This window comes from Triturus cristatus, chromosome 1_1 (genome assembly GCF_964204655.1).
Source record: "Triturus cristatus chromosome 1_1, aTriCri1.1, whole genome shotgun sequence".
Lineage (NCBI taxonomy): Eukaryota > Metazoa > Chordata > Amphibia > Caudata > Salamandridae > Triturus > Triturus cristatus.
This window is the reverse complement of record NC_140579.1, coordinates 56,748,984-56,776,152: the sequence shown is the minus strand read 5'-3', so window position 1 is coordinate 56,776,152 and position 27,169 is coordinate 56,748,984. Positions and strand designations below refer to the sequence as shown.

Below are 27,169 nucleotides of genomic sequence, written 5' to 3'. Positions count from 1 at the left end.
TCCCTCCTGGAGACCAGGAGCCAACCCCTGTACAAGGGAATACACTTACACAAAAGCGAGGACAAAATAGTACGCTTACCAGACACAGAGCCCAAGAATAGAAAACATAGCCAGCACTAGACAGGAACCTAAGAGTTGAAACAAGGAGGCAGGAGCGAGCCATTCAAGGAAAACTGTAGAACAAACAAGCAAGTCAACCACAAGGATTCTAGGAACTAGCAAGAGACTGCAACTTCAAGGGAACTAAAGAATGAAAGAGAAACACTGAAAAGAGAACACAAACAAGAAGCAGAATCTAGAAGACTGGGGAGAAAATCTGCGAGCTGTGACAAACAATGGAATAAGCAAAGATAATTTATAAGAAGAACAGAGGGAACAAACATGTAACAATTACAAAGGGATCAACGAAGGGGGCCCTCGTGACTTGGGCTGCAAGATGACCATCACTGAGTGAGGTTCAGCCGGCCTGGTAAACAATTCAATAATTTTTCAACAAATGGGCTGACATCTGGACCTGCATGCTATGGGATGCGTCCTGTGGGGTGACTGGGCAGCAATTAAAACAGTCTGCAACCTGGACGGTGGGTCACTGAGAGGCCAGCAGCTACATGTGAGCTGTGCACCACTCTGGGCCTACTGTAGTGGAGAGACACGGTACACAGAGAGCGCAGGTGAGCAGGGATTTGCTTTTACTGCGGCATCAATCCATTCTGTGAGACTGTGCCTGAAGCAGCTGAGTGTAGGCCTGCCTCTGCCCACCACCTTTGTGTCTGCCCAGCTTGCGTGGAGAACGGTTGTCTTCCGGTGACCCTTGGCCTAGGCCCACATGACTGCGGCCTACCCATGTCCTGAGAGGCGAGGCTTCAGACCAGGACAGTCTCCTAGTGCCCCATATTCACTGCTCTGTCCTCCCACCTGGGGCACGAGGATTGTTTGTCGCAGCCGTCAAGCGGCATCTGTGGCCTCCATCTGCTGATTAGGCCTGATTCCTACTGCTGACAAGTGGAGCAAGCTACCGCCTGAGGTCCCTGGCCTAAGTCTATGCGACTGTGGCCTGCCCATGGCCCTGGGAGGCAGACTGCTGGCCTGGAGACATTTTTCTGGCACCTTGTACCTGCTAACCCACCATCCTTGCTGGAAGCTAAGATCAAATGCGACAGATCCCCTCCGAATTTAGGCACCCCCCCACTGCTCTGAGATGATGAATACTACGCCACTACATTGCCTGCGGCTTGGGGACGAACCCATTTTGATAGCCTATTCCTTGTCCCCTACACCTTGACCTGCTTGTGCCCCCTGTGAGTCAGGGGAGAGGTGGCGCCCCTATCTCATTGATGCGGCTGATTGCCCCGAGAATCTGCAATGAAGATTACACGACTGGAGCCTTCACCCTTTACCACCTGCCTGACAAAAGTGAAAAGGAGACAAGCACCAAACCATGTTGGGGGGATATTCACAAGAACGTGTGATAACTACCGCAAGAGTAGCGTAACGCAACTCTTAACATCGCAGCCTATCGCTGGAAAATAATCCTGTGTCAACGTTGAATTCACAAGGAGGCCCCATGCGATAGTTTGCCGAATCCGCGGCCGATGCCCGCTATACAACCACTTAGACGGAGATAAAAACACAAACCCCAACTCCAAAAAACCTGCGATGGGCCAAAGCGCGATAAGAAAACATTGACAACCAGCGCGAGGGCAGCAATACTCATGCGTAATGCGGGAAAAAGCACAAGAACAGCATACGGAAAATGCCAATGAACAAAATACATCAACAGCGGAGTACCACGGATGCACCCTGGCCGACTGCAGAGGGCAACATGTACACCACAACATCCAAGCACCGTGGAAGAACAGAACCGACACCTCATGAAAGAGACAAGTGGCAGACAAATCAGAGCCCTCCACATCTGAACACAGGACACAACTGGTTCCGCAAATGTGCACAACATGGCAAATCACATCTGAAACCGCAAGAAAATGTAACATGACAATGTACAAGTGCAACCTGTAACCTGCAAATATGTTTTAATCACACATGCAGTGCAATTGGACATCTTCTATCGTCCCATGAGTGCCATGAATGGCCACAATGTGACCTGCTCATGAGAGGTAAGTGTCAATGATGGAGTTTCTACGGGCCTTCCTGCCGCAGCTGCAGTGGGATGTGGGCCACCTGCCCCATCGTCACCATCATCGTCCTGTACCTCTGGAACTGGGATCCATGGGGCATTGGTGCGTACACAGATGTTGTGCAACACAACATGCAACGATCATCTTGCACACAATGTCCAGGCTGTACAGGAGCTTTCCACCTGTGCCATCCAGGCACCTGAAACGTGAATTCAACACGCCAAATGTGAGTTCAACGATGCCCCTGGTGCGCATGTGGGCCGCATTGTACTGCCTCTGGGTGGGTGTCCAGGTCTCGGAGGGGTGTCATCATCCAAGGGCAGAGTGCATATCCTTGATCACCTGTGACAGTGCAGGGAGAAAAGAGTCAATACTTGGTTCGCAGGATGTGATGACAGGCCCACTCATACAGTGACGCCTGTGCTGGCTGTGTGTGAGGTGAGAGTGAGACAGCCCTCAGGGAGTAGCTGGTGCTGGCAACAACTCCAATAGTCATCAGGCACTCAGAAATGAAATGTTAGTACAACAAGGGGGAATGACGCGAGTCGCCAAGGCTAGTGGCCCTGGATGCACGGCGGCTGACACGGGCCCACCGCCACGGGACGCTGACCTGCGGGAGACTGGAGTAGGGTCATGAGGGCAGAGCAGGGCCTCACATGTGTCATGGGTGCCTTCAGTGGAGCGTCACGGGGGAGAATGGGAGTCCTACCCCCATAGCATGATGCAGGGGGCACATGCCAGCTGTGCCCGGCAACTTGGTGGATATGAATGCCACAGACCCAGGCCAGACACCAAGTCCGTACCTGTCCGTTACTTAGGACAACCGCCAGGCCACAGGCTCAGACACCAATGATGTTCCACCGGAGGATGACGGTCACTCATGGCGCACAGGGTTAGTGGCACCACGTGTCGCAGGCCTGCGATATGGAATTTTGCCTCACTGATCGAAGGGAGTCTTGTGCCACGGACTTGGGATCACTGCCATTCAGGACTCAGGACACTGTTCCACATGTGGGACCTACTGGGCCGAAGAGGATGACGGTGGGGCATGTAAATGAGTAAGGAGTGATGTGGACCAGCGTCGGGGGCCAGCGATGGTCTGTGGAGGCTGCAGAGGTCATGGAACTGGGGATTAGTGCTTGCACCGGCACGTGTTGGGCCCTCATTGACACACAACGGTGTTGGCAGGTGAGCAGTGCAGCACTGGTGCGCTAGGGCGGGCAGGCCTGGTCTGTGGATCAGCGTCCTGGGGTGCAGCAGGCTCACAGGGTCGCAGGCCCTGCTGCTCACGGCATCAGCCTCGTGGCAGGCCGCGCGGCGCCGCACTGTCAGTGACGTTGGCCTTCCTGGGAGTAGACCACGCCCTGCGCAATGGGGTTTGTCACCCTACCCTTGCGCAGCCCTAGCGTACTCAGGGCCAAACCACTAGGCACACGCACACAGGGGGGGACGCAGCGTGCTACCCTTCCTTTATCTGTCCCACGGCCTGAGTTGACATGGTTGCTTCCACTGCTCACTACTCTCCAGTCACCAGCAGTTGTGGTCTGCATTGACATATCAGTTGTTTGCATTCCCATGTCTGTCATGCACATCCATGCCTCATTTTTCATTGTGTACATTCCCACTCATGGGTCACTTGCATCCTCACACATGGCTGCATTCCGCTTCGCCACATGTTCAGCTGTTGTGTGGCTGTGCTGCTATGAAATTTCTGTGTTTGGTGCAGGGGTAGCCCAGGATGACCATGGAGTGGTGTTGTTGTGTCTGGTAGGTGGTCGTGTAGTTTGACATGTTGTATGTGGATTGGTCACGTGTGCATTCCCACAGTTGTGCGTTGTGTGTTGGTGGCTTTGGGGTGTGTGATGTGATGATTTGGCACTTACCAACAAGCAGTCCCGTTCCATATGTGACATCCTGGAAGCGCTGGTTTATGACGGACTGTCTGAAGATGAAGGAATCATGCACACTGCCTGGGTAGTTGGCGACAACATTGATGAAAAGTCCCCGGTGGTCCACTATTTCCTGCACATTGATGGAATGCTGATGCTTTCCGTTGCGGTAGTGGTGTGCAGTATCCGCAGGGGGCACAAGTGGGACATGTGTGCAGTCGATTGCCCCAACACAGCTGGGAATCCTTGCTTTCTCTCCAGCTGTTCCTGCGCAGTGTTGGGGAAGTGAAGGTACTGGGGTATGAAGCTGAGGATGGCATCCAGGACAGGTGTGATGAACTTTGATAGTGCTGGCTGTGAGACCCCTCCGACTCTGGCAGTTGTTGGTTGGTAGGTACCAGAGGCCAACAGGTGCAGCACAGCCAGCAGCTTTGTCAGCGGAGGGATGTTAGTTCTACGCTGTGTTGCGACGTCAGCCTGTGGGCGATGTGGGTCATGATGCGGAGGATGGTTGCCCTTTTGAGCCTGTAGTGGGCAATGACTTCCTCGGGCGTTAGGTCTGTGAGACTGGTGCATTTTCGGTAGGTCCGCTGTCTCTCTTTGTGCTGCCTCTGTGGTGGCCCAGGGCGGGGTGGGTCCGGGTCCTGAGGGTGGTGGGGGTGGGTGTTGTGGCCCTGTTGGTTCTCCGAGCTGCATGATGAGTAGCTCCATGCCATCGTTTGTTCTTCGGGTGTGGCTGTGTGCGGGGCTCCGTTGCCTACTGCAGATAGTCATCCGTCATTACACCTGCTTGAGGCAAGTGTTAAATACCTGCGGCTACCGCAGCTTATGGCCTGTTTTTGGTTTGCTTCGCACATCTGGCAGTTCGTTGTGAAAGTGGTGTTGTGGTTTTTTCGTGTGTTTTTGCATGGGAACGCCTTCTCTGCATCTCATTAGCGATAGTTGTGGGGGTCTTCTGAGGCGATGTTTTTGCGGGTGCTATCGCGGGTAAACCGGCACTGTGGGCTGTTAACATCAGCTTGTGATCGAATTATCGCAACTTTGGCTGCAAAAAAGCACCGTTAATTTGGCGATAGCTCCTTGTGAATATCCCCCACATTGTTTGACAAAATTGCCCTCCAGGCACAATCTCTGCAACCTATTTGCCTTTCCCCATACACTCAATTCACAGTTTTCAGCGGAGGTGGTTTTCCTAGACACGCAAAGGACTTTAACTCTATAGAGTGGCCATTCTTGTTAGCTCTGCTGCAAAAATAGGCCTCAGCTCTTACTCCCTGCCACGGATTATGCTCTTATATTGGCCCCCCACAGCAAGACTGCAGGTAAACGATGTGGTGCAGGATTCCATAGCGATAAAAAGAGGTACATGATAGGATACCCACTCACTCTCTCTAATCTTATATGCTATAGACATGGAGACACTTGCGGCATAAGCTTTGTATTTAGGAGAATAGTCATCTACGTGTATGCTGATGATGTCACTATTTATGTAAAAACCCCTGCCCAGAAGCTATTGCCTATGCTGCACAAACGTATACAATTTGGCACCTTAACTGGAATCACGAATTTGCCATTGACTGATGCCATGGGGAAATTCTCTAGAGAGGGTGGGTGAGACTGTTTGCTATCTGGGGATCCAGATCAGCAGAGCTATGTCACTTCTCTGTCGGGAGAATTATGCGAGAGCCACAACGTGGCTAGAAGAAAGGATACCAAAGTGGAACTGCCTGCCTCTGACCCTCGCAGGGAGTTTAACAATTTAAAAAATGGTGGTCCTCCAAAAATACATTTACCTGTTTGCCAACATTCCCATGCCACCCACTAGATCCTTCTTTAACAGTGTTCACTCCCTCTTGGTTCAACTGGCGTGGGCTAGTTGGCACCAAGATTAGCCTGGGAGGTCTTGACCCGGCCTCTGAGCAGGGTGGGATGAGCTCTCCTGATAAAGATTTCTTTTGGTGTTTGTACAAAACACTGAATTCAAAATATGAGGACACAGAAATATCATAAAAAAATATTGTGGTTGAAAAATATTGTGGTGCAAAAATATTGTAGTAAAAAATATAGTTTTTTAGGTAAGTAATATCGTTTTTAAGAATATCTATGTTTTAATATAGTTTTCAGTAATATAAATGTAAAAAATATAGTTTTCGAATTATTTTAATGTGTTTTAGTTTTAAAAATTAATTGTATATGTTACAATTGTTTGTATAATTGATATAAACTTTTTAACATACAGTTTGTATTTTGAAGTGATTTAGAATATTTTAATTGTTAATATTAATTTATAGCGGCATAGCAGGTTGTTGGGTTTGTAGGCAGAAAGGGTGGGAAGATTATTAAGCAAAAATTAACAACTAGCGATTGTCAATTATTTAATTGATGAATTATGGGAAGTGTGTAATATTTATTTCAGTTATATTTTCAGTGTAGGCTGCTGGTTTTGTAGGGGTATAGGATGGTAAGTTAATTGTGTAACAGTTCATTAACAATTATGAGTTTTAAACAATTATCAATTATGTAAATTGTGCAATACTTATTTTAGATGCGGGCTACTAGATTTGTAGGGCTACAGGATGGGAAGGTGGTAATAATTAACAAATATTACAATTATTATTTGATGATTAATTATTTAATTGACTATTAGTTATGTAAATTGTTTAATACAGATTTATTTTAATTATATTTTAGATGTGGACTGCTAGCTTATAGGGATAGAGGGTGGTAGGTTACATAAAATGAAATCAAATTCAATTATTTTTACATTATTTGTTGTTTGACTGCTAACTATGTAACTTTGTAAATTAAGTTATCAATAATTGTTTAATTGTTCTACTATTTCATTTTGTGACTCTTAGCATTTATATGTGTATTATCTATATATTTTTAAGTGGTGTGTTTTACTTTTAATGGCATGAGTTGGTTCGGAAAACAAATATATATGTATGTTTTAAATAAATTATATTATAGGTCATTTATTAATTGGTAATTATTGTAATTTATTTAAAATGTATAGTTTTTTCATAAATTTCATGGTATTTGTGACAGCTTGTTTGTGCTATGATATTTTTTGTTTGACTTGCTTTTTAAGTATTAATTGAGATTTAATATATTACTTTTTGGTAGTTAGGAAAGATTAATTTATTACATGTAATTTGACTTTTTCCTTTCTTCTTACTTTAATTATTAAATTGTTTTTATTTTTGAATACATATATATTTTTTAGATGTTAATTAATAATGTTTATTTTAAAAGTATAATATTATTCCCACATTAATAGGGTTATTCCTTTATGTAATGTGTTTGAAGAGAAAGACTTTCTTTACTGTGGCTTACAGTTGAGTAGGAATAGGAAATCTAACCACTTAATAGTTCTGTATTTTTCCTATTGTTGCATTGACTGGAGAAGGAATAGTAAATCTAACCCCTCCGAAGTCCAACACTTTCCCTACTGCTGTGTTGTTTGGAGTGGGAAAAGTAAATCTAACCCGTCCGAGTCCAGCGCTTTCCATTCTGTTGCACTGTTTGTGGGAATAGTAATTTTAACACCTTTGAAGTCCAGTACTTTTCCTACTGCCGTGCTGATTGGAGTAGGAATAGTAGATATAACCCCTCCAAAGTCTAACGCTTTCTCCACTGTTGCCTAAACTGGAGTGGGAATAGTAAATGTAACCCCTCCGACACTTTCCATATCTTTGCGCTGACTGGTGTAGGAATAGTAAATGTTACCTGTTCATAGTCAAGTACTTTCCCTACTGCTGCACAAACTAGGGTAGGCATTGTAAATCTAACCCCTCTGAAGTTCTACACTTTCCCTACTCCTGCATAAACGGCACTGGGAATAGTACATGTCATTTTCGCAGACTCCAATACTGTTCTGAATATTGATTAAATATATTTTTATAGTGCTATTTGTTAATTTTTATAAATACACACATATATATATATATATATGTACATATATATATATATATATATATATATATATATATATATATATAGATATATATATATATATATTTATATATATTTCTAAGGTTTATTAAATGCTAATTCCTAACTATAACGTCTGTAAAACCTATGGTTTTTCCAGTGAATTTCGAAGTTTTTTTAAATGTTAAATGTTCATTTCTTATTTTAATATTTAAAAACCTATATTTTTTCAAATTGTTTTTTAATATTTTGCAACTCTATCATCCTTTTTTAAACTTTACAAATTATGTGATCTTTTATATCTTCCCCACAAAATATTTACATCTTTTTTTTTTGGGAGAAAACTACAGTTCCGTACCCATCAAAAGCATTAAGCATTTGCACAGCCACCGATAATGCGTGCTGTAGACAGGCCGTACAAGAAGCAATATCTGTTGCCATCAACACTGCATCATCTGCAATACCGACTCAATCTGAATTATGAACACTGCTGTCTGCAGTGTAGGCCATAGAGAGCGGTCACAAAGGACCCACAGATACGTAAAGTGACTTCACCTACCCAGTTTGTCATCAGGGAAGCAACAAAAGAGTCTGCAAAGCCTGCAATGATACATATGCATGGTGCAGACAGTACACACTGGAGCAATGTCTTTTCCTACAGGACTACCTCATCTACAATAGCGACTCAATCTCAATTGTGAACACTGCTGTATGCAGTGTAGGCCAGAGTGAGCGGTCACAAGGGCCCACAGCCACATGACATTCACTTGAGCTCTACAGTTTGCAATACACAAACAAAAGAAAAAACGTGTGCAGAGCCTGCAATGATGCATATGAGTGGTGCAGACAGAGCGCATTGGAGCAATATCTTTTCCTACAGGACTGCATCATCTACAATACCGACTCAATGTCAAATGTGGACACAGAAGTCTGCAGTATAGGCCAGAGAGAGCGTTCACCAAGGGCCCACAGCCACGTGGAATTGACTTGACCTCTACAGTTTGCAATACACAAAGCAAACAAAATGTGTACAGATCCTACAATGATGCGTATAAGTGCTGCAGACAGAGCACACTGGAGCAATGTCTTTTCCTACAGAATTACCTAATCTACAATAGCGACTCAATCTCAATTGTGAACACTGCTGTATACAGTGTAGGCCAAAGTGAGCGGTCACAAGGGCCCACAGCCACATGACATTCACTTGAGCTCTACAGTTTGCAATACACAAAGAAAAAAAACGTGTGCAGAGCCTGCGATGATGCATATCATTGGAGCAGACAGAGAGCATTGGAGCAATGTCTTATCCTACAGGACTGCATCATCTATAATACCGACTCAATGTCAAATGTGGACACTGAAGTCTGCAGTATAGGCCAGAGAGAGCGGTCAGCAAGGGCCCACAGCCACGTGGCATTGACTTGAGCTCTACGGTTTGCAATACACGAACCAAAAAAAAAATGTGCAGAGCCCGCAATGATGCGTATGAGTAGTGCAGACAGAGCGCACTGGAGCAATGTCGTATCCTACAGGACTGCATCATCTACAATACCGACTCAATGTCAAATGGGAACACTGAAGTCTGCAGTATAGGTCAGAGAGAGCGTTCAGCAAGGGCCCACAGTCACATAGCATTGACTTGAGCTCTACAGTTTGCAATACACGAAGCAAAGAAAACGTGTGCCGAGCCTGCAATGATGCGTATGAGTGGTGTAGACAGAGCACACTACAGCAATCTCTTCTCTTCTCTTACAGGACTGCATCATCTACAATAGCAACTCGATCTGAATTGTGAACACTACTGTCTGCATTGTTAATTAAAAGCAGTGCTCACACACAACCATCAATACTTTTTCTCACTACCTCTTTACAAAATAAAACAACATAAATTACACAAAACTCTACAATTAATAAATCAAAACAATTCGAATTGGGATTTCATCTCTCCACAGTCTACACTATTCACTCTTCCTTTGGACTTTCAAGATAAATTTGGTAAGTTCACTAAACCTATAACTTACATAAAAAAACTTGAAGCAAGTATACTAAAACAATATTGTATATGTTTCAATAGACATTCTAATTACTTAACTACTGGATTCTGTAATTAAACAATCACCACCAATCTAAATTGTGAACCCTGCGAACTACAGTTTACACCAAATCCAGTGGTCATTCACAACTCACAGCCACATACCGTTGGATTCGGAAGCATGGAGTTGGTTGCACCTGATCAGAGGGGGTACACAAAAATCATCACAGACTTTAACTTATGACATCCTCAATCATAGAATCAAGACCCGATTGCACTGTTTGCACCTGCTGTACCACAGTATACTCCACCGACTACTGTCAACCAAGCCCAATAATCATGTGCAGCAGTTAGCTATGGAATCACAGACTGTGATGCACCTCAACACACGAACTTCTGAAAAAAACAAGTAGAAGGTAATATCGGACATCATCCATTGTGGGATCAAGACACCGTTCCACAATTGGGACCTAAAGTTGCACTATAAACAGCCCCAAAGGGATCCTCTGCTGTGTCACGTGGTTGGAATCAAACCTCGCGTGGCACTCCCGAAACGACACATCATCTCCACCAGCGTCTAAGTGGCCAAAGCAAGACTAACCACCAAGTAGACTCGACCAAAAGAGACAAAGAACTGTGAGTAGAGGGACCCGCATGGTCTCGGTGTCCACCTTGTGTGTCTTCACAATCGATTGAGCTTAAGGTCATGCATATATTTGAGTAAGACTGCAAAGCTTGGCCATTTGTTGGTTTAAGCCTTTCTGGACCCAAAGGGGGGCTGTGATTGCATGGGTAGTTGCATGCTTTAACCATTGTGGGGTTTCGCTTCATTAAGATCAAGTACCACAACGAAGTCCCACATCTTGAGAGCTCGTTCCACCGCGCTGGCAACTTTCCAAAAGCAAAGTGATGATAAATGTTTTAACAGTGATAACTTGAGAAATCGTGATGGGAATTTTGTTGCTTTGGTATCGCTTTAACCAGATACAAAAATACCCTGTTTTTTAAGAATCTGTGTGGAGTCATTGTGTGGTGTATTTATTGAATTGCTGTATGCGTGTGTTGCACAAATACTTTACACATTGTTTGTGATGGTAAGCCTGACTGCTCTGTGCCAAGCTACCACAGGGTGAGCACTGGTTATCTTTGGTGTGTAACTTACTTGTCCTGACTCGACTGGTGGATTCTGCTTGGATTAGGTGCATACCCTAGCCAACCAGGAACCCCATTTCCAACATCAACTCAATATTGGAGTGTGAAAATAAAATGATGTTTCTGGATGTGTTTAAATGGAATACAACTAAAATAAAAAGTTAGCTTAATGATTACATTAACTCTTCATTTTAATTTTCTCCTTTTTCAAAGTGTTGTATTTACAAACAACATGCCTTGTGCTCCCAGTGGATATTGGACACCGTGTCATATGTATAACTGAAAAGGAAAATGCTACTTACCAGTATGCATCTGTTCTTGGCATGTAGAGATGTAGAGTTGTATACTTTAGCATAGATTGCCATCTGGTGCATTTTAAATTCCTCACACTTGAACAAATTACTGTATGTTTGAGGCATATGATCTGTAAATTGTATACTTTCGCATAGATCGCCATCTGGTGTTGGGCTTGGATGTTTGCAGTTTGTTTTTGTCGAAGAAGTCTTTGTTAGCCATGAGATAGGTGACTCCTCCTTATGGTGACAGTGCTCCATCCCCAGATTGTTTTTCGCAATGAAGGGTAATGATGGAGTTAGTATGAAAGTAGAAAAGGATGTCCATGTGCAATGTATCTAAGTAAGATAATACTGCAACGGAAAAAGGTATCCGGGGAGGTGGGTGGGCGTATACGATTCTACAGCTCTACATGCCAAGGACAGATGCATACTGGTATATGAGCTGTAGATTGCATACTTTAGCATAGACTTTATAGCAGTTTTCCTCCTTAGCGGTGGCAACCTGTATCCGTTGCAGTGCTCTGAAAAAGTGTTCTAAATCCAACCTGGCCCACACTAGCCTGTTCCTTTGCTTGCATATCTACACAATATTGTTTAGTGAAAGTGTGTGGTGTAGACCAAGTTGCTGCTTTTCAGATGTCATCTAGGGGAATGTTCCCTAAGAATGCCATAGAAGCCCCTAGTTTACATGTGGAATGAGTTCTGGGGGGAATGGTTAGCGTGCGTTTTGCTTTGAGATAGCATATTTAGATGCATTTAACAATCCATCTTGTAATTCCTATTCTTGAAATGGGATTGCCTTTGTGAGGTGGGGAGAAAGATACAACGAGTTGTTTAGTCTTTCTGAAAGGTTTAGTTCTTTCTATGTAGTATAGTAATGCCCTTTTTATGTCTAGAGTGTGAAGAGCATGTTCTGCCACTGATCCTGGTTGGGGAAAAAAACTGGGAGTTCAACAGACTGATAAAGGTGGAAGGCAGAAACTAGCTTAGGCTGAAATTAACCACTTTACTATGATACATTTGCAAAAATGGTTCTTGTATGGTTAATGCCTGGAGTTCACTAACTCTTCTGAGGGATGTGATAGCTATCAGGAACGCTACCTTCCAAATGAGGAATTGTAACGCACATTTGTGTTGAGGTTTAAATGGGGGACCCATGAGCCTGGTAAGGACAACATTGAGGTTACAGACTGGGGAAGGTGGAGCACTAGGTGGAATTATTCTTTTAAGTCCTTCCATAAATGCTTTGATAGCAGGAACTCGAAATAAAGAAAAGCGTTGTCTGTTTTGGAGGTAAGCGGCTATTGCAGCTAGATGTAGCCGTATAGCTGTATATGCCAAATTGCATTGTTGTAGATGCAAAAGATAACAGATAATGTTTTGAATGGAAGCATCTAGTGGGTTGATTTTGGTATTTGTACAATAAACAACAAATCGCTTTCACTTTACTGCATAGAGTGCCCTTGTGGTAGGACGTCTAGCCTCTTTGATGACGTTCATACAATCTGGTGGGAGATTGAGGTAGCCAAACTCAGGACCTCAGGAGCCAGATCGCAAGATTGAGTTGATTGGGATCTGGATGTCTTATCTCTCCATGGTTCTGTGTAAGAAGTTTGGGTGAGAGGCATTGCTTTTGAGGCAGAACTACTGATAGTTCCCAGAGGGTTGCGAACCATGGTTGTCAGACCCATGTTGGAGCAACTAGGATCATTGTGAGGGAATGCTGTTTGAGTTTCCGAACCACTAACTGAATGAGCGGGAGATGCGGAAAAGCGTAAGCACATTTGTTTGACCAGTTCATTCATAGCGCATTGCCTTTGGACAATGGGTGTGGATACCTGGAGGCGAAGCTTGGGCATTTTGCGTTGTGATGAGTGGTGAACTGATCTATGTCTGGGTGTCCCCAAATTTGAAAGAATGGAAGAAGAACTTGAGGATGTAGTTCCCATTCGTGGATGTGTTCTGTTTGCCGACTGAGCAGATCCGCGATCTGATTGTGTACTCCCGGGAGATGTTCCGCGAGGAGGTATATGTTTTGAGGAATAGCCCATCCCCATATAGTTTGCCCTAGGTGCGAAAGTTGGAGAGAGTGTGTCCCCCCTGCTTTTGAATTTAATACATTGCTGTCATGTTGTCTGTACGTTTAAGGGCAGCTTTGCCTAGTAGCAAGAGTTGGAAAGACTTTAGTGCTAAAAAGATTGCTAGTAACTCCAAGTGATTTATGTGGAGTTGTTTCTGTCAAGGGGTCCATAAGCCCTAAACAGTCTGACTTTGTAGATTAGCTCCCCAACCGGTGACCGACACGTCTGTTGTTAGTACTATCTGTGGGACCGGGTTGAGTAACGGCCGCCCTTTGGAAAGGTTTTGTGTATTCCACCACTGCAAAGAGCAATGTGTGCGGTCGTCCACCAACACCAGATCTGTTAGCTGACCTTGAGCCTGGTTCCACTGATGGGCTAAGCATTCTTGCTATGGGCGCATTTGGAGTCTTGCATAAGGGACGATGAGGATCCAAGAGGCCATCATCCCGATTAACTGCATAAACACTGGAGCTGGCAGCGAGTGTTGGGGCCGAAATTGTGATAATAGAGCGTGCATGGAGTGAATCCAGCTTGGATTGGGGTATGCTAGAGCTTCTGAGGTGTCTAGAGTAGCTCCTAGATACTGTTGTATGTTGGATGGTTGAAGGGGAGACTTGGTGAGGTTTACTGTGAAACCTAAGTCGTGAAGTAGATGAATAGTCTTTTGTGTGTGCTGTACACAACTGTTGTGAGATTTGGCTTTTATGAGCCAGTCATCCAGATAAGGGAACACATGGATGTGTTGCCTTCTTAAATGAGCTGCTACAACTGTGAGGCATTTGGTGAAGACTCTGTGTGCCGTGGTTACTCCAAATGGGAGGACTTTGAATTGATAATGTTGCCCGTCCACCATGAACCTGAGATACTTTCTGTGAGAGGGGTGAATAGGAATATGAAAGTAGGCGTCCTTTAGATCCAGAGTGGAGAGGAAGTCACATTGTTGAAGTAGAGGGAGCACCTGTTGAGGAGTGACCATGTGGAAGTGGTCTGATTGGATTGGAGTAAACCCTGGTGTCCTGTTGGGTTAAGGGGACTGGTTCTATTGCATTTTTGTGTAGTAGAGAGAGAACCTCCTGTTTGAGGAGAGTTAAATGTTATGCGGACATTGGATGGTGTTTGGGAAGAATGTGTGGGGGACTGGACGTGAGTTCCAGGCAGTAACCATGTTGGATAATTTGTCTTACCCACCTGTCTGTAGTGAAGGAATTCCAGACAGGTAGTAACTGTGAAAGGCGTCCCCCAACAGGTGTGGAATGGTCGGGGGAAGGGCAGGGAAGTCACTGCTTGGTGGTAGGGGAGCTTCGGGTGTTATTAGCCCGGCATCTGCCTTTGTTGTTGTTACCCCTGTAACCTCCCCTAAAGTATCCTTTGGAAAAGGAGCTCTGAATGGGGCTTTTGCAGGATGAGGATGGGTGTTGGTTTTAGAGCCAGCCCAATAAAAGGAGCCTCAAAAGGAGCCTCTAGAAGAAGATAACTGCAAGGCTCCCATAGATTTTGCAGTTTCCATATCCTTTTTCATTTTCTCTAGAGATGTGTCCACTGCAGGGCCAAAGAGGTGCTCTTGGTCGAAGGGCTGATTAAGGATACTGGTTTGCACCTCTTGATTAAATCCAGATATCCTGAGCCAAGCATGCCTGCGTAACAATACGCTAGTATTGACTGCGCGGGACACAGTGTCCGCTGCATCTAGAGCACATTTGATTGATATGTTCGTAATTAATTTGCCTTCCTGTATGAGGTCATTGGCCTTGTCTTTGTATTGCTCTGGTAGGTGTTGAATGAGCATTTCCAGTTCATCATAGTGAGCCCTATCATACCTTGCCAAGAGAGCTTGTGTGTTGGCTATTTTCCAATAGTTTGCAGCCTGAAACGCCATACGTTTGCCTGATGCGTCTAATAATGTGGATACTTTATCCGAGGGCGGTATGTCACCTGAACCTTCAGAGTTGGCCCTTTTACATGCATTAGCCACTACCAGGGTATCTAAAGGAAGCTAACCTTTAATGTATATGGGGTCACTGGGAGCTGCTTTGTATTTCTTGTCTATCCTTGGGTTAGGCACTCTAGTCCTAACAAGGTCTTTAAACACTTCTGGTGTGTGTTTAATTAGACCTTTTAACATTGGTAGGACGTGTGAGGTTTTTTGTGGCTGAGCAAATGTTTCTAAGAGAAAATCCTCCTCTACAGGGTCTGAATGTAAATTTACTCTGTGATACGTTGCATCCCTATTGATTAGTAGGGCAAACCTACATTATCGTTTGGTGGGGATGGCTTAGAGGGATAAAGATCTGGGTCTGTTAAGTCAGGATCTGTATTATAGTCCGTCCATAGATCTGGCTCCTGTGGGGTATTATCATTATCATCATTATCTTATTGTGGAATTATATTATCATCCCCTTGTCCGTCCCAATCTCCTTCATTACTATCCTCTGGTTGTGAACGTGGAAAAGTGTGTTCTGGAGTGTGTACTGGAGAGATCAGTAGATTGGGATCAATAGCTGGAGGAGGAGGTGTAGGGGTGTAGAGGTGTTAGTGCCCATGTCCATTTTTAGGTCTCGCCTAGCGACGCAGCGCATGCACTGCTCGCCTTGGCGAGTTCTATTGTTGTCGGTTTCTTGGCCGAAGGGGGACAGGAGATGTGCACGCGTACGGACAGGAAATGTGAATGTGTGCACATCGCCAGTCCCTCCCTGTTTCCTGCTCACTGTGCCAGCGCGGACAGGAGATGTGCACGCGCACGGCCGTCAGCGGTTAATCCAGGCGTAGGAGTCAGAGTGTAGATTTAGAACATTAGAAAAGATATTTACTTCCATGTATTGTGCGACCAAGGGGCGGGTGCGGCTGTTACGTGGTGGGAATGCTCTGGGACTGGAAGTTTCTCCCCGCCAAGCTTGCATATGTTTGTGGGTGTTCTTGCAATCTGTTCCCTCCTGTGACACGGTCCAAAATGTAATATTGCCCGGGCAGGAGTACGTCTTTAAGGAGGGTGGAAACGGAGAACAGACTCACCCAAAATTGTTTGCGATGCAGGGGAATGGGTTTCTGTAATTAAGAGGGATTTGCGCATGCGTAAATGTACTTCACATTTTTTTTTTTCCCAAAAATACCCATATACGCATGTGAGAACGTTGAGAATTACAAAGAATTCTACAACTGGCCTGATCAAAGTGTGATTGTCATCATGGTTTCTCGGCAGTACTCCTACAACCATCTGCCAATTATAAAATGTTACTCCTGGATGACTTTTCTTCAGAATCGACCCTATATCTGTCAGAGAACCAGGTCAGCAGAGCTGCTCTAGAGCCAGAGAACCAGGTCAGCAGAGCTGCTTCAAAGCCAGAGAGCCAGGTCAGCAGAGCTGCTCTAGTGCCTATGAACCAGGTCAGCAAAGCTGTGCTAGAGCCTAAGAACCAGGTCAGCACCACTGCTCTAGAGACAGAGAACCAGGTCAGCAGAGCTGCTTTAAAGCCAGAGAACCAGGTCTACAGAGCCGCTGTAGAGCCAGAGAACCACATCAGCAGAGCTGCTTTAGAGCCAGAGAACCAGGTCAGCAGAGCCATTGTACAGCCAGAGAACCAGGTCAGCAAAGCTACTTTAGAGCCAGAGAACTAGGCCAGCAGAGCCGCTGTAGAGCCAGAGAACCAGGTCAGTAGAGCTGCTGTACAGCCAGAGAACAAGGTCAGCAGAGATGCTCTTGAGCCAGAGAACCAGGTCAGCAGAGCCGTTGTACAGCCTGAAAACCAGGTCAGCAAAGCTGCTCTAGAGCCAGAGAACCAGGTCAGCAGAGCTGCTTTAGAGCCAGAGAACCAGGTCAGCAGAGCTTCTCTAGAGCCAGAGATCCAGGTCAGCAGAGCTGCTTTAGAGACAGAGAACCAGGTCAGCAGAGCTGCTGTAGAGCCAGAGAACCAGGTCAGTAGAGCCGTTGTAGAACCAGAGAACCGGGTCAGCAGAGCTGCTCTAGAGCCAGAGAACTAGGTCAGCAGAGCTGCTGTAGAGCCAGAGAACCAGGTCAGCAGAGCCGCTCTAGAGCCACAGAACCAGGTCATCAGAGCTGCTTACCAGCCAGAGAACCAGGTCAACAGAGCCGCTGTAGAGCCCGAGAACCAGGTCACCAGAGCCGCTTTAGAGCCAGAGAACAAGGTCAGCAGAGCCGTTGTAGAGCCAGAGAACCAGGTCAGCAAAGCTGCTTTAGAGCCAGAGAAACAGGTCAGCAGAGCTGCTGTAGAGCCAGAGAACCAGGTCGGCAAAGCTGCTCTAGAGCCAGAGAACCAGGTCAGCAGAGCTGCTTTAGAGCCAGAGAACCAGGTCAGCAGAGCTGCTTTAGAGCCAGAGAACTAGGTCAGCAGAGCTGCTTTAGAGCCGGAGAACTAGGCCAGCAGACCTGATGTAGAGCCGGAGAACTAGGCCAGCAGAGCTGATGTAGAGCCAGAGAACCAGGTCAGCAGAGCAGCTCTAGAGCCAGAGAACCAGGTCAGCAGAGCTGTTTTAGAGCTAGAGAACCAGGTCAGCAGAGCCGTTGGTAGAGCCAGAGAACCAGGTCAGCAGAGCTGCTCTAGAGCCAGAGAACTAGGACAGCAGAGCTGTGGCAGAGCCAGAGAGCCAGGTCAGCAGAGCCACTCTAGAGCCAGAGAACCAGGTCAGCAGAGCTGCTTTGGAGCCAGAGAACCAGGTCAACAGAGCTGCTGAAGAACCACAAAACCAGATCAGCAGAGCTGCTGTAGAGCTAGAGAAGAAGCTCAGCAGACCTGTTGTAGAGTCAGAGAACCAGGTCATCAAAGCTGCTTTAGAGCCAGAGAAACAAGTCTGCAGAGCCGTTGTAGAGCCAGAGAACTAGGTCAGCAGAGCTGCTGTAGAGCCAGAGAACCAGGTCAGCAGAGCCGTTGGTAGAGCCAGAGAACAAGGACAGCAGAGCTGCTCTCGAGCCAGAGTACCAGGTCAGCAGAGCCGTTGTACAGCCTGAGAACCAGGTCAGCAAAGCTGCTCTAGAGCCAGAGAACCAAATCAACTGAGCTGCTTTAGAGCCAGAGAACTAGGTCAGTAGAGCTGCTTTAGAGTCAGAAAACCAGGTCAGCAGAGCTGCTCTAGAGCCAGAGAACCAGGTCAGCAGAGCTGCTGTAGAGCCAGCGAACCAGGTCAGCAAAGCCGCTCTAGAGCCAGAGAACCAGGTCAGCAGAGCTGCTTTAGAGCCAGAGAACCAGGTCAGCAGAGCCACTGTAGAGCCAGAGAACCAGGTCAGCAGAGCTTCTTTAGAGCCAGAGAACCAGGTCAGCAGAGCTGCTCTAGAGCCAGAGAACCAGGTCAGCAGAGCTGACTGAGACCTGTTCCTCCTGGGCTTGTTCCGGAAGGCTGTCGGGGCCTGGATGGAAGATGTCCGGCTTCCTCTGGCCATTTCGTGGCGTCAAGCCCGACCTTTACGAATGGTGTTCTTGGACTTGAATGATAGACAAGCATCACAAGTATCCTCTCAGCGTTCTGGAGAGAGGCAAAGATTACACACTGGGTGTAGGTCCAAGTGGGAATTTAGCACCACACTGGGGACATTTCTTAAAGGGAGTCCATTCCTTTGACTTCCGTAGTGATCGGCGCGGGTAGGCCCAGCGGCCCGCGTCGAAGTTTTTTCAATCGTAGAAGATGCGCGTTGAGAAAGGGAAACGCAATCGAGATAATACCGTTGAGTGGTAAGTGATTGCACGTCGAAGGGGGTTTCGATAATGACACCGACCCGGAGCACAGAAAGTCACATCCGAACCCGATGGGGGAAAAAAACAATCTGGGGATGGAGTCGATGCCCATGCGCACTGTCACCATAAGGAGGAGTCGCCTATCTCGTAACTAAAAAAGACTTCTTCGACAAAAAAAACTGCAAACATCCGAACCCAACACCAGATGGCGATCTATGCTAAAGTATACAATTTACAGCTCATATGCCTCGAATATACAGTAATTTGTTCAAGTGGGAGGAATTTAAAATGCACAAAAATGTTCCCTACTTAGAAAATTTTTGCAGAACATTTTTCTGCACTTTAAATTTAACCCAATTTAAATCAAAAATAGTTGCATGTTTTTGTTATACAAATAACTGTGTGTTGATAGTGGATTTCCACTTGCCTGCCCCGGTCGCACTTAGCATCGGAACCAACTCGTTCTGCTTCAAAACTCTTTTGAAAAAAATAGTTTTACAGTAATAATAACTCTTCAAACAGTAATTCAACACCAAGAACACTGTAGCACACCGCAAGAAGTTATTGATTTGGTATCATCAAGTCCATTCTATGGAACTGAATAGCTCAAATGGGCGGTTCAAAAATTGATTCACGTTGAGTTGTTAATGATTGGCTTTTATTCCAAATTCAGCTAAAAACAGCCATTTCCAATTCACAGCCAGCCGACGCGCGTTTCACCCAATGGGCTTCCTCAAGGCTCCAAAACGGGATAATTCTACATCTATTGTCTCTCATCAAGTATCCACTTCCTTCTTAATTTTATCGTAATAATTTTGCTCGTGTCTCTTGCTGACGTTTCACCAGCATTCCCCTCGTTTAACTTAGACGTCTAACCTCGGAATCATCCTGGACTCTCACCTCACAATGAAACTATAGATCAACGCCGTCTACGCTGCCTGCTTTCACATTCTCCACATGCTCTACAGGATCTTTTGCTGGATCCCCAGCTCATACAGGAAGACTATAACCCAGTACCCCATATTGAGCCTACTCAACTACGGCAATGCTCGCTACACCAGAACCACCAACGAACTCCTCAACTGCCTCAAAATAGTCCAGAACTCAGAGGCGAGACTCATCCTTGACCTTCTCAGAAGATCCACCATAACCCCTCCCCTCAGGAGCTTCCACTGGGTCTCCATCCAGGGAAGATACTTCAAGCTCCTCACTCACACCTACAAAGCCCTCCACAATACCGGGCCCACCTACATCAACAACCGCCTGACCTTCCACTGACCAGAGAGCTCAGGTCCTCCACCCTAGCCTTAGCCTACATCCTACGCGTCTGTTGCAGCTGATGCGGGAGCTGCTCCTTCTCCTACCTCGCCGCCAAGTCCTGGAACGACCTCCCCTTCACGAAATCCTGTTACCCCAACTCACTGACATTGGGGTGGAAGAGTAGACCTTGTCCTGGCTAAGTTCCTTTCTTGAGGACAGAAAACAAGCAATCCAGTTCAAACCCCACCTCTTGGAAGCTAAAGCACTTAAGCACAGAATGCTTTAGGGCTCAGCCCTGAGCCCCACAGTTTTTAATGTATATGTGACACCACTGGCTTACCTAATTGAGTCCTTCGGCATTCAGGTAGTCTCCTATGCAAATGACACGCAACTCCTGTTGACCTATAACAACCATGAGGCAGTGGCCAAAGTCAAATTTACGGCATGTATTACAGCTGTGATGGATTGGTTGAAGGCCAACTCCCTGCAATGCAACCCTGATAAAATGGAGGTTCTGCTATTGGGGAACTACCCAGCTGGTCAGGGCTTGGCAGCCAGCTTCATTATACGTCTCTCCTTCCCCACCCCCACCACCGGCTGCACTGGCTAAATACCTAGGAGTTCTCATTGACTCAAATCTATCCCCTAAACCCCAGATCTCTGATGTGGTTAAACCCGCCTGCTGGATCCTTAGGGTGCTAAGGATGTTCCTTAAACTGTAGCATGGACAGCCCAGAAGACTGTGGTGGAGGCCTTTATTCTGTCTGAACAAGACTATGTCAACATTCTCTATCTGGGTATCCCAGATTACCTTATGCAGCGCCTACAAAAGGTTCAAAACATGGCAGTTTTTCTGCTGTTCAATCTTCCTAGACATTCCTCAATCAACTTATACCAAAGTCAGCTACACTGGCTCTAAGTGAATGCAAGAGTCTTCTTTAAGGAACTGACAGTTGAACACTCAGCCTTTTGTACGACCAGCCCAAGTTTCCTTCTTAACAGGGTGAAACCCTACCTCCCCAGATGATTCTGCAACAATTGAAAACCCACATGTTTAAGGGATCAGATGCCTTCGACCCTCCCTATTGATTTGGTCTAGCGTTGGGACACTCTTGTAGTATCTATGCACTCTACAAATCTTTTCATTCATTCAAAGAATTAGACTTCAGGGATCTGCCTTGACAGTAGGCCTTAAGTCTACTGGGGTACCTTCTGATTTCCAGCTTTCACAAAACTCCTAGATGTTAATAGGTGGAGCCATTCTTTATAGGCCGCCTGCCCATAATTCTCAGTTGGTAACTAAGTTATTTGCTTGGCTGTCCCCTTTGGTTTTAAAACATAATCTTTTTTTTAATAATCAGTGATTTGAACCTTCATTTCGAAGACATTGAAGACTCTCTATGCAAAATGTTGGAGTATGAGATGCAGAATCATGCAGAATCATCAATTAAAGCATTGGATAAAGGGCCTGGTTCAAAGGGCAGGGCATAACTTAGATATTGATACAACTGAGATTTATTATATTGACCTGAGCCATTGGTTTTGATCACTTCCTAATTATTTTTCGTTTATGCTGCCTATGGCCAGGCCAATAACCCCTGCTTCCACTCCAGTCCCGAAGAGAGCCTGGAGGAAAGCTAATTCTGAGTATTTTACAAGTCATTTCTGTCCCTCAGAGCTGGGAAATTGCACTCCTCTTGAAACATACTTGGAGGATTTTGACTCAGCCATGATTAAGGCATTTGATGGATGTGCCCCTTGGAAGTCAGGCAACTCATCTAGCTCATCCCCATTAGAGAACTGGTATTCTAACGAGCTTAGGTTGGAAAAGAGGAAATGCAAAGCACTAGAGTACCTATGGCCATGCTCAAAGCACTCTGAAGATTGATTGGCTTATAGATCTGTACTGAAGCTTGTCATAAGCTGCTCAGAAAGCATAAAAAATATTACTTTGTAAAAAGACTGGAGGAAAATGGTGGTTCCCTGAAAGAAATATTTAAAATTGTAAGGGAATTAGCCAACCCTGTAAGTCTAAATCAGACAATCAACTCCTTGGCTGAGCGATGTGAAGGGGTGGCTCAATTTTTTTTAATGATACAATGGAGAAGATTTATTGGACATTTGAGTTCCAACCTCCTTTAGATAAGATCTCATATGAGCAATTTGGAACTCATGAAAGAGCTGTGGCCAATTTAGGCAACTTTGCGACTTAATTCAGAACAGGCTGAATAGGTCACAGAAGAGGTGAAATCTGGATCGTTCTTTGATCCATGTCCCAATATCATCTTTTCTCGTTTGGCTTCTATACTAACTCTTTTGCTTACCCAGATTTGTAATCTATACTTGAACAATGCAGAATATCCTGCTAGTTGGAAGCAGGCCCTGACTCAACCTTTGGTGAAGAGAGCAGGGATGGATGTTTCCACCCTGTGTAACTATCGTCCAATCTCTTTTTTACCATATATGTCGAAGGTATTTGAAAGGCTCGTTAATGCGCAGCTAATACATGTCTTGGAAAATAATAACCTACCGGACTCGACACAAACAAGCTTTTAAGGCAGATATAACACTGAGTCCACTTAGTATCAGATCGGAGGTTGATCCGGGGATCCTTTTTGATCTGTCTGCAGCTTTTGATACGGTCTCTCATAGCCAGCAAATAAAGAGATTACATGTCAAGAGATTACATGAGACCGGTGTGAATTTGATCGTTTTGCAGTGCTTTGGAACTTTTCTGAATAAAGATCTCAGTCAGTTCACATGGTCCCTTTTAGGTCTATCCCACGGAGGATGTCAGATCTCAACCCACGGTAGCAGTTACACAGGCTGCAGGAATGGTAACAACCACCGCCAGTACTGATAACTGTTCTGGTTCCTTGATTTACCATTATGAACTGTATGTCATCATGAGATTTCAGATGTATATAATTACTCCTGGTTATTTTCTATCTGTATTCTGCATATATAAACTAATAAAGAAATTTTAATTAAAAAAAGAAAGTAATGCACAGTAGATGGTTAATTAAGAAAAAGAAAGTAATGCACAGTAGATGCCAGTTCTTATTCAATACTTGGTAGTGCATTATAGAACCTGACATCCAAGGAAGCAACTATGGGTTTTCCAATGTGCCTAACATTGAATTAGGAAGCCGAAAGACGTTATACAGGGACTTTGTATGAGTTTTAGTGGTGACTTCCAGGCTGCAGTTGGTCCATGTACAGTGTCTCCAAGAGGCAGAACGATGGAATCGTAACATTATTGGCTGAAGGGACGTAGTTTTGGGTGGGGTGTTATGAATGTATTTTCTATCAAATAGTTCTGTACAGGTGCTTTCAGTTGTGTATGGTGAGGCATCTGTTGGATTTCCTCAAGACATTTTACATACACACAGATAGAAATGCACACACTCTCCCCCTCTGTTTTGAAAGTCTTCAGAAATGTTGATTATTTTACAAAATACCCTTTTTTTCTCACTTAGTACCACTACCAATCTGCATTCCTCTCCCTTTCGGCTGCCCCTTAAGTCCATCTCATGCACCCTCCATGTCTTATAATAAATATATTTTATCATTATATGCCAGTGTGATTGTTTCAAAATATGAAGCTTACACCACCACCCCCAATTTTACTGGCCAAGATATGCCACTGATTGGATGTTGGGACAAAGGTAGGGATTTATTGAGGAAAATATCAAGTCTTTCATCCTTGCTCTTGGTCTGTGGTGTGAGGGAGATGATGGTAGCGAACTGTGTTTTGGATTCATCAAAGCATCATACCGCATGTTGTGCCCACATAACAGTGTTTGTCATGCCCCTTATAAATGAGAATTCATATCCCTGATAAGGAGAGTTTGCAAGGACAGTGAGGAAATGGCCAAGCATAGCCTTTGTGAGGGAGCATACTGTACCTCACATAGGGGTAAATGAAGCAGCTGTGTCTCTTACAGTCATTATGCAAATGAGACAACAGCTGAGTCCCTATATAATGGATGATTTAGAAAGGATTGTTTGTAGTTACCTGCAAAGCGCCTGGGCGTTTCCCAATCTAGGAGAAATACAGAAAAAAACATGTCAATAGGCCTTATACAATAAAATGAACAGATTACAAAAGATTAAATATGAGGGTTTTAAAAACAAAACTATATAGAGTCGGCAGATATTCCCTGCATCAAAATAAGATAAGAAGACATGTTCATGTTCTATAATCAATAAGGTTTCAATTAAGGTTTCAATTGCATTTCCATAAACAGAGAAAACCAATTGGGCTTCACAGGAAACAGCCTGGAAAGTTTTGATAAATTCAAAGGATTTATTAACCAAATTTAGTCAAATTAACCTTTAAGCATTCAGCATTTAAGCATTATTGTTACAAAGTTAAATTGCTCAAATGCTGATGTTTCGGCATCCAGGAAAAAAGAACATTGACAATTACGAAGTCAAGAATACAAAATATGCAAAAAGTGTGTTCCATAAAGGAAATTCCCTGTTCTAAACTAAACGGGTAAAGGTCAGGAAAGGAGGTACAGTTAGGCGAATAAAGTAAGGTGTCAGGTTCAGAAACCAAATGAAGCCCTCTGATGAGAGAATGTGAATGCTCAGACTCCAATCCTTTACACTCGAGCAGAGGAGATCAACAGAGACAAGAAAGGACTTCTCAGCTCGAAGTCAGCAAACATCTCCTTCAGCATCTCCCCACTAGTCAAAGGAGGACATAACAATTTCAATACTTTAACAGCATTCGTGCCCATTCCCACACTTTAGAACATTAAGATTTCATCTTATCCTGGGAGTAGGTGAATTGTCTCAGGACAGCACAAAGGCCTACACACTCCAATGTCCTTGGGATGGACAATCTGTTGGGTACAACCAGCTCTTCCCACGAGTCGCTCTCCCATCTTGGCACTAAGTCTTCTTCTTTCAATGAGAATCTCACTATCAGTTGTCTAATACATAACAATAAGCTATTCGCTAGCTAGCAAAGGCAGTTTGAGACTGCGTCTGCAGTCGAGAAAAACATGATCATGCAAAACAAGCAATATGAAGTAACACACCTCCAGCCATACTAGGCATGTGACATTTTAAAATGGAAATTAAAAATATAACTAACTTAAGTAGCATAGCTCAGGTGCCGCTCATAGTTGCTAAGTGCAGTCACCTACTACTATTTAGATAATTAATGTGCGCACATTTCCCACTAAATGCATTAATTACGCAAATATAAAATTTAGCTCTACCAATTTCCTGTTTGATGGATAACAGCTATCACAAAATACACAAATAAAACTTCAGCTCAGCTGAGTTCAGAACCTTGTGTCTAGAGTTTTGCAACTCCTTCATCTCCTCCTTAATCTCTCCTCCATTTCTACTTCTTCCTTCCTTTGTTTCTTCTATCTGCCCTTCCTGTTCTTGTTCTCAGGCATCTGAATTCCTTTTACACAACAAATAAGCAAGCTAAGCCAATGTCAACACTTAAATAGGCCTTACAACTGCACCTAAAAATCCACTACCAATGCTTCCAACTAATTATAGCCAAGACCCCTCTTCCCAGGGTCCCTGGAACACTTTGGGCCTCATTACAATGTGACTCGGAAAGATTTTTGAGTCATATCGTAGGTTTCACTTCGGTCGAAAGTGAAACAGGTCAGTCATTCCGACTGAATTTCCGATGGGCTCAAGGAGCCCGGCGGCCAGTCGGAGGCCCCACCGTAGTCCATATGGCGTTTCTGCCGTCGGAATTATGATGTCGGTTTCCAACAGGCTTTCCATGTCGGGCATTCTGACATGGAAAGCCTGTCGGAAAGCAACTTTAGGGGCCGCTAGCAGGGCCCCCTTCTCCCTGTGGCCTCCGGTTGGGGGCAGAGGGGGCATCTATTGTGCCAAGAGGTATAAAACCTTGAACCCTGTGGCAGGCACCTTATGGTGCCTGCCACAGGGTGCAGGGATTAACAGAAACTCCCATTTCTCTATGGTAGCTTGCTCTAGGGACGGTTTACAGCTGCAGCACAAACTCCCATAGAGAAAAGGGAGTATGCAACCACACCATGTGCGGTTGCATTGTAATAGCGGTGTCTGGACCGCCGACTGAAGGCTAGGCGGTCCCGAGGCCGCAACGGTTTTGGATCGCAATAAGGCCTTTTCTGTTTCTAAATCTTCTAATTCAGGGTTCACATCTGAAATGTTTTTTATAAATCCTTCTATCTGTTTCCTCTCATCTGGGATATAAGTTCAACATTACTTCACTTTCAACATTTACTTTTCTCAGCCAACAAAATATCTAAAGCAAGTCTGTCTTGCTAGACCATAGACCTAATAGCCAATAATTAAAAACAATGCACCTGAAGTACTAGGAGCAGGTTTGTCTCACACTGTGGAATACTTTCCAATTTTCTCATCATTCAAGACTACTCCTACATCAGAAATAATAGCTCCAAAAATATCACCTACTAAATACTAGCAGTAAATGGTAAAAGGCTGTAATAAAGCAACAGTATAACAAGGATAACCCCAACTGAACTTAACTTAAGATGGCTTGATAAACAAAGTGTTAAGAAAGAAGCATCGGATAAACTTTTCAAACAAAATGATATCTGGAGGGTCTGGATGGAGTCCCTGTATGGAAGGCACTTGCTATAAGAACTGATGACCTTTCAAAACTTATGGGTGTAATGATCAGGGTACAGTTTGCACAAGTCTCTGTGTTTCCAACACCT

General features: G+C 44.8%; 1 protein-coding gene across 1 annotated transcript in view; it reads right to left on the bottom strand.

Annotated features, from left to right (window-relative positions):
- The window catches only part of LOC146869375 (E3 ubiquitin-protein ligase TRIM39-like), a 196,616-nt gene that overhangs the window by 15,728 nt on the left and 153,719 nt on the right, over positions 1–27,169 (bottom strand). The window contains exon 8 of the mRNA XM_085599665.1: positions 24,478–24,504. Coding sequence (XP_085455791.1) covers positions 24,478–24,504 — 27 coding nt within the window. The remainder of the gene's footprint in view (positions 1–24,477; positions 24,505–27,169) is intronic.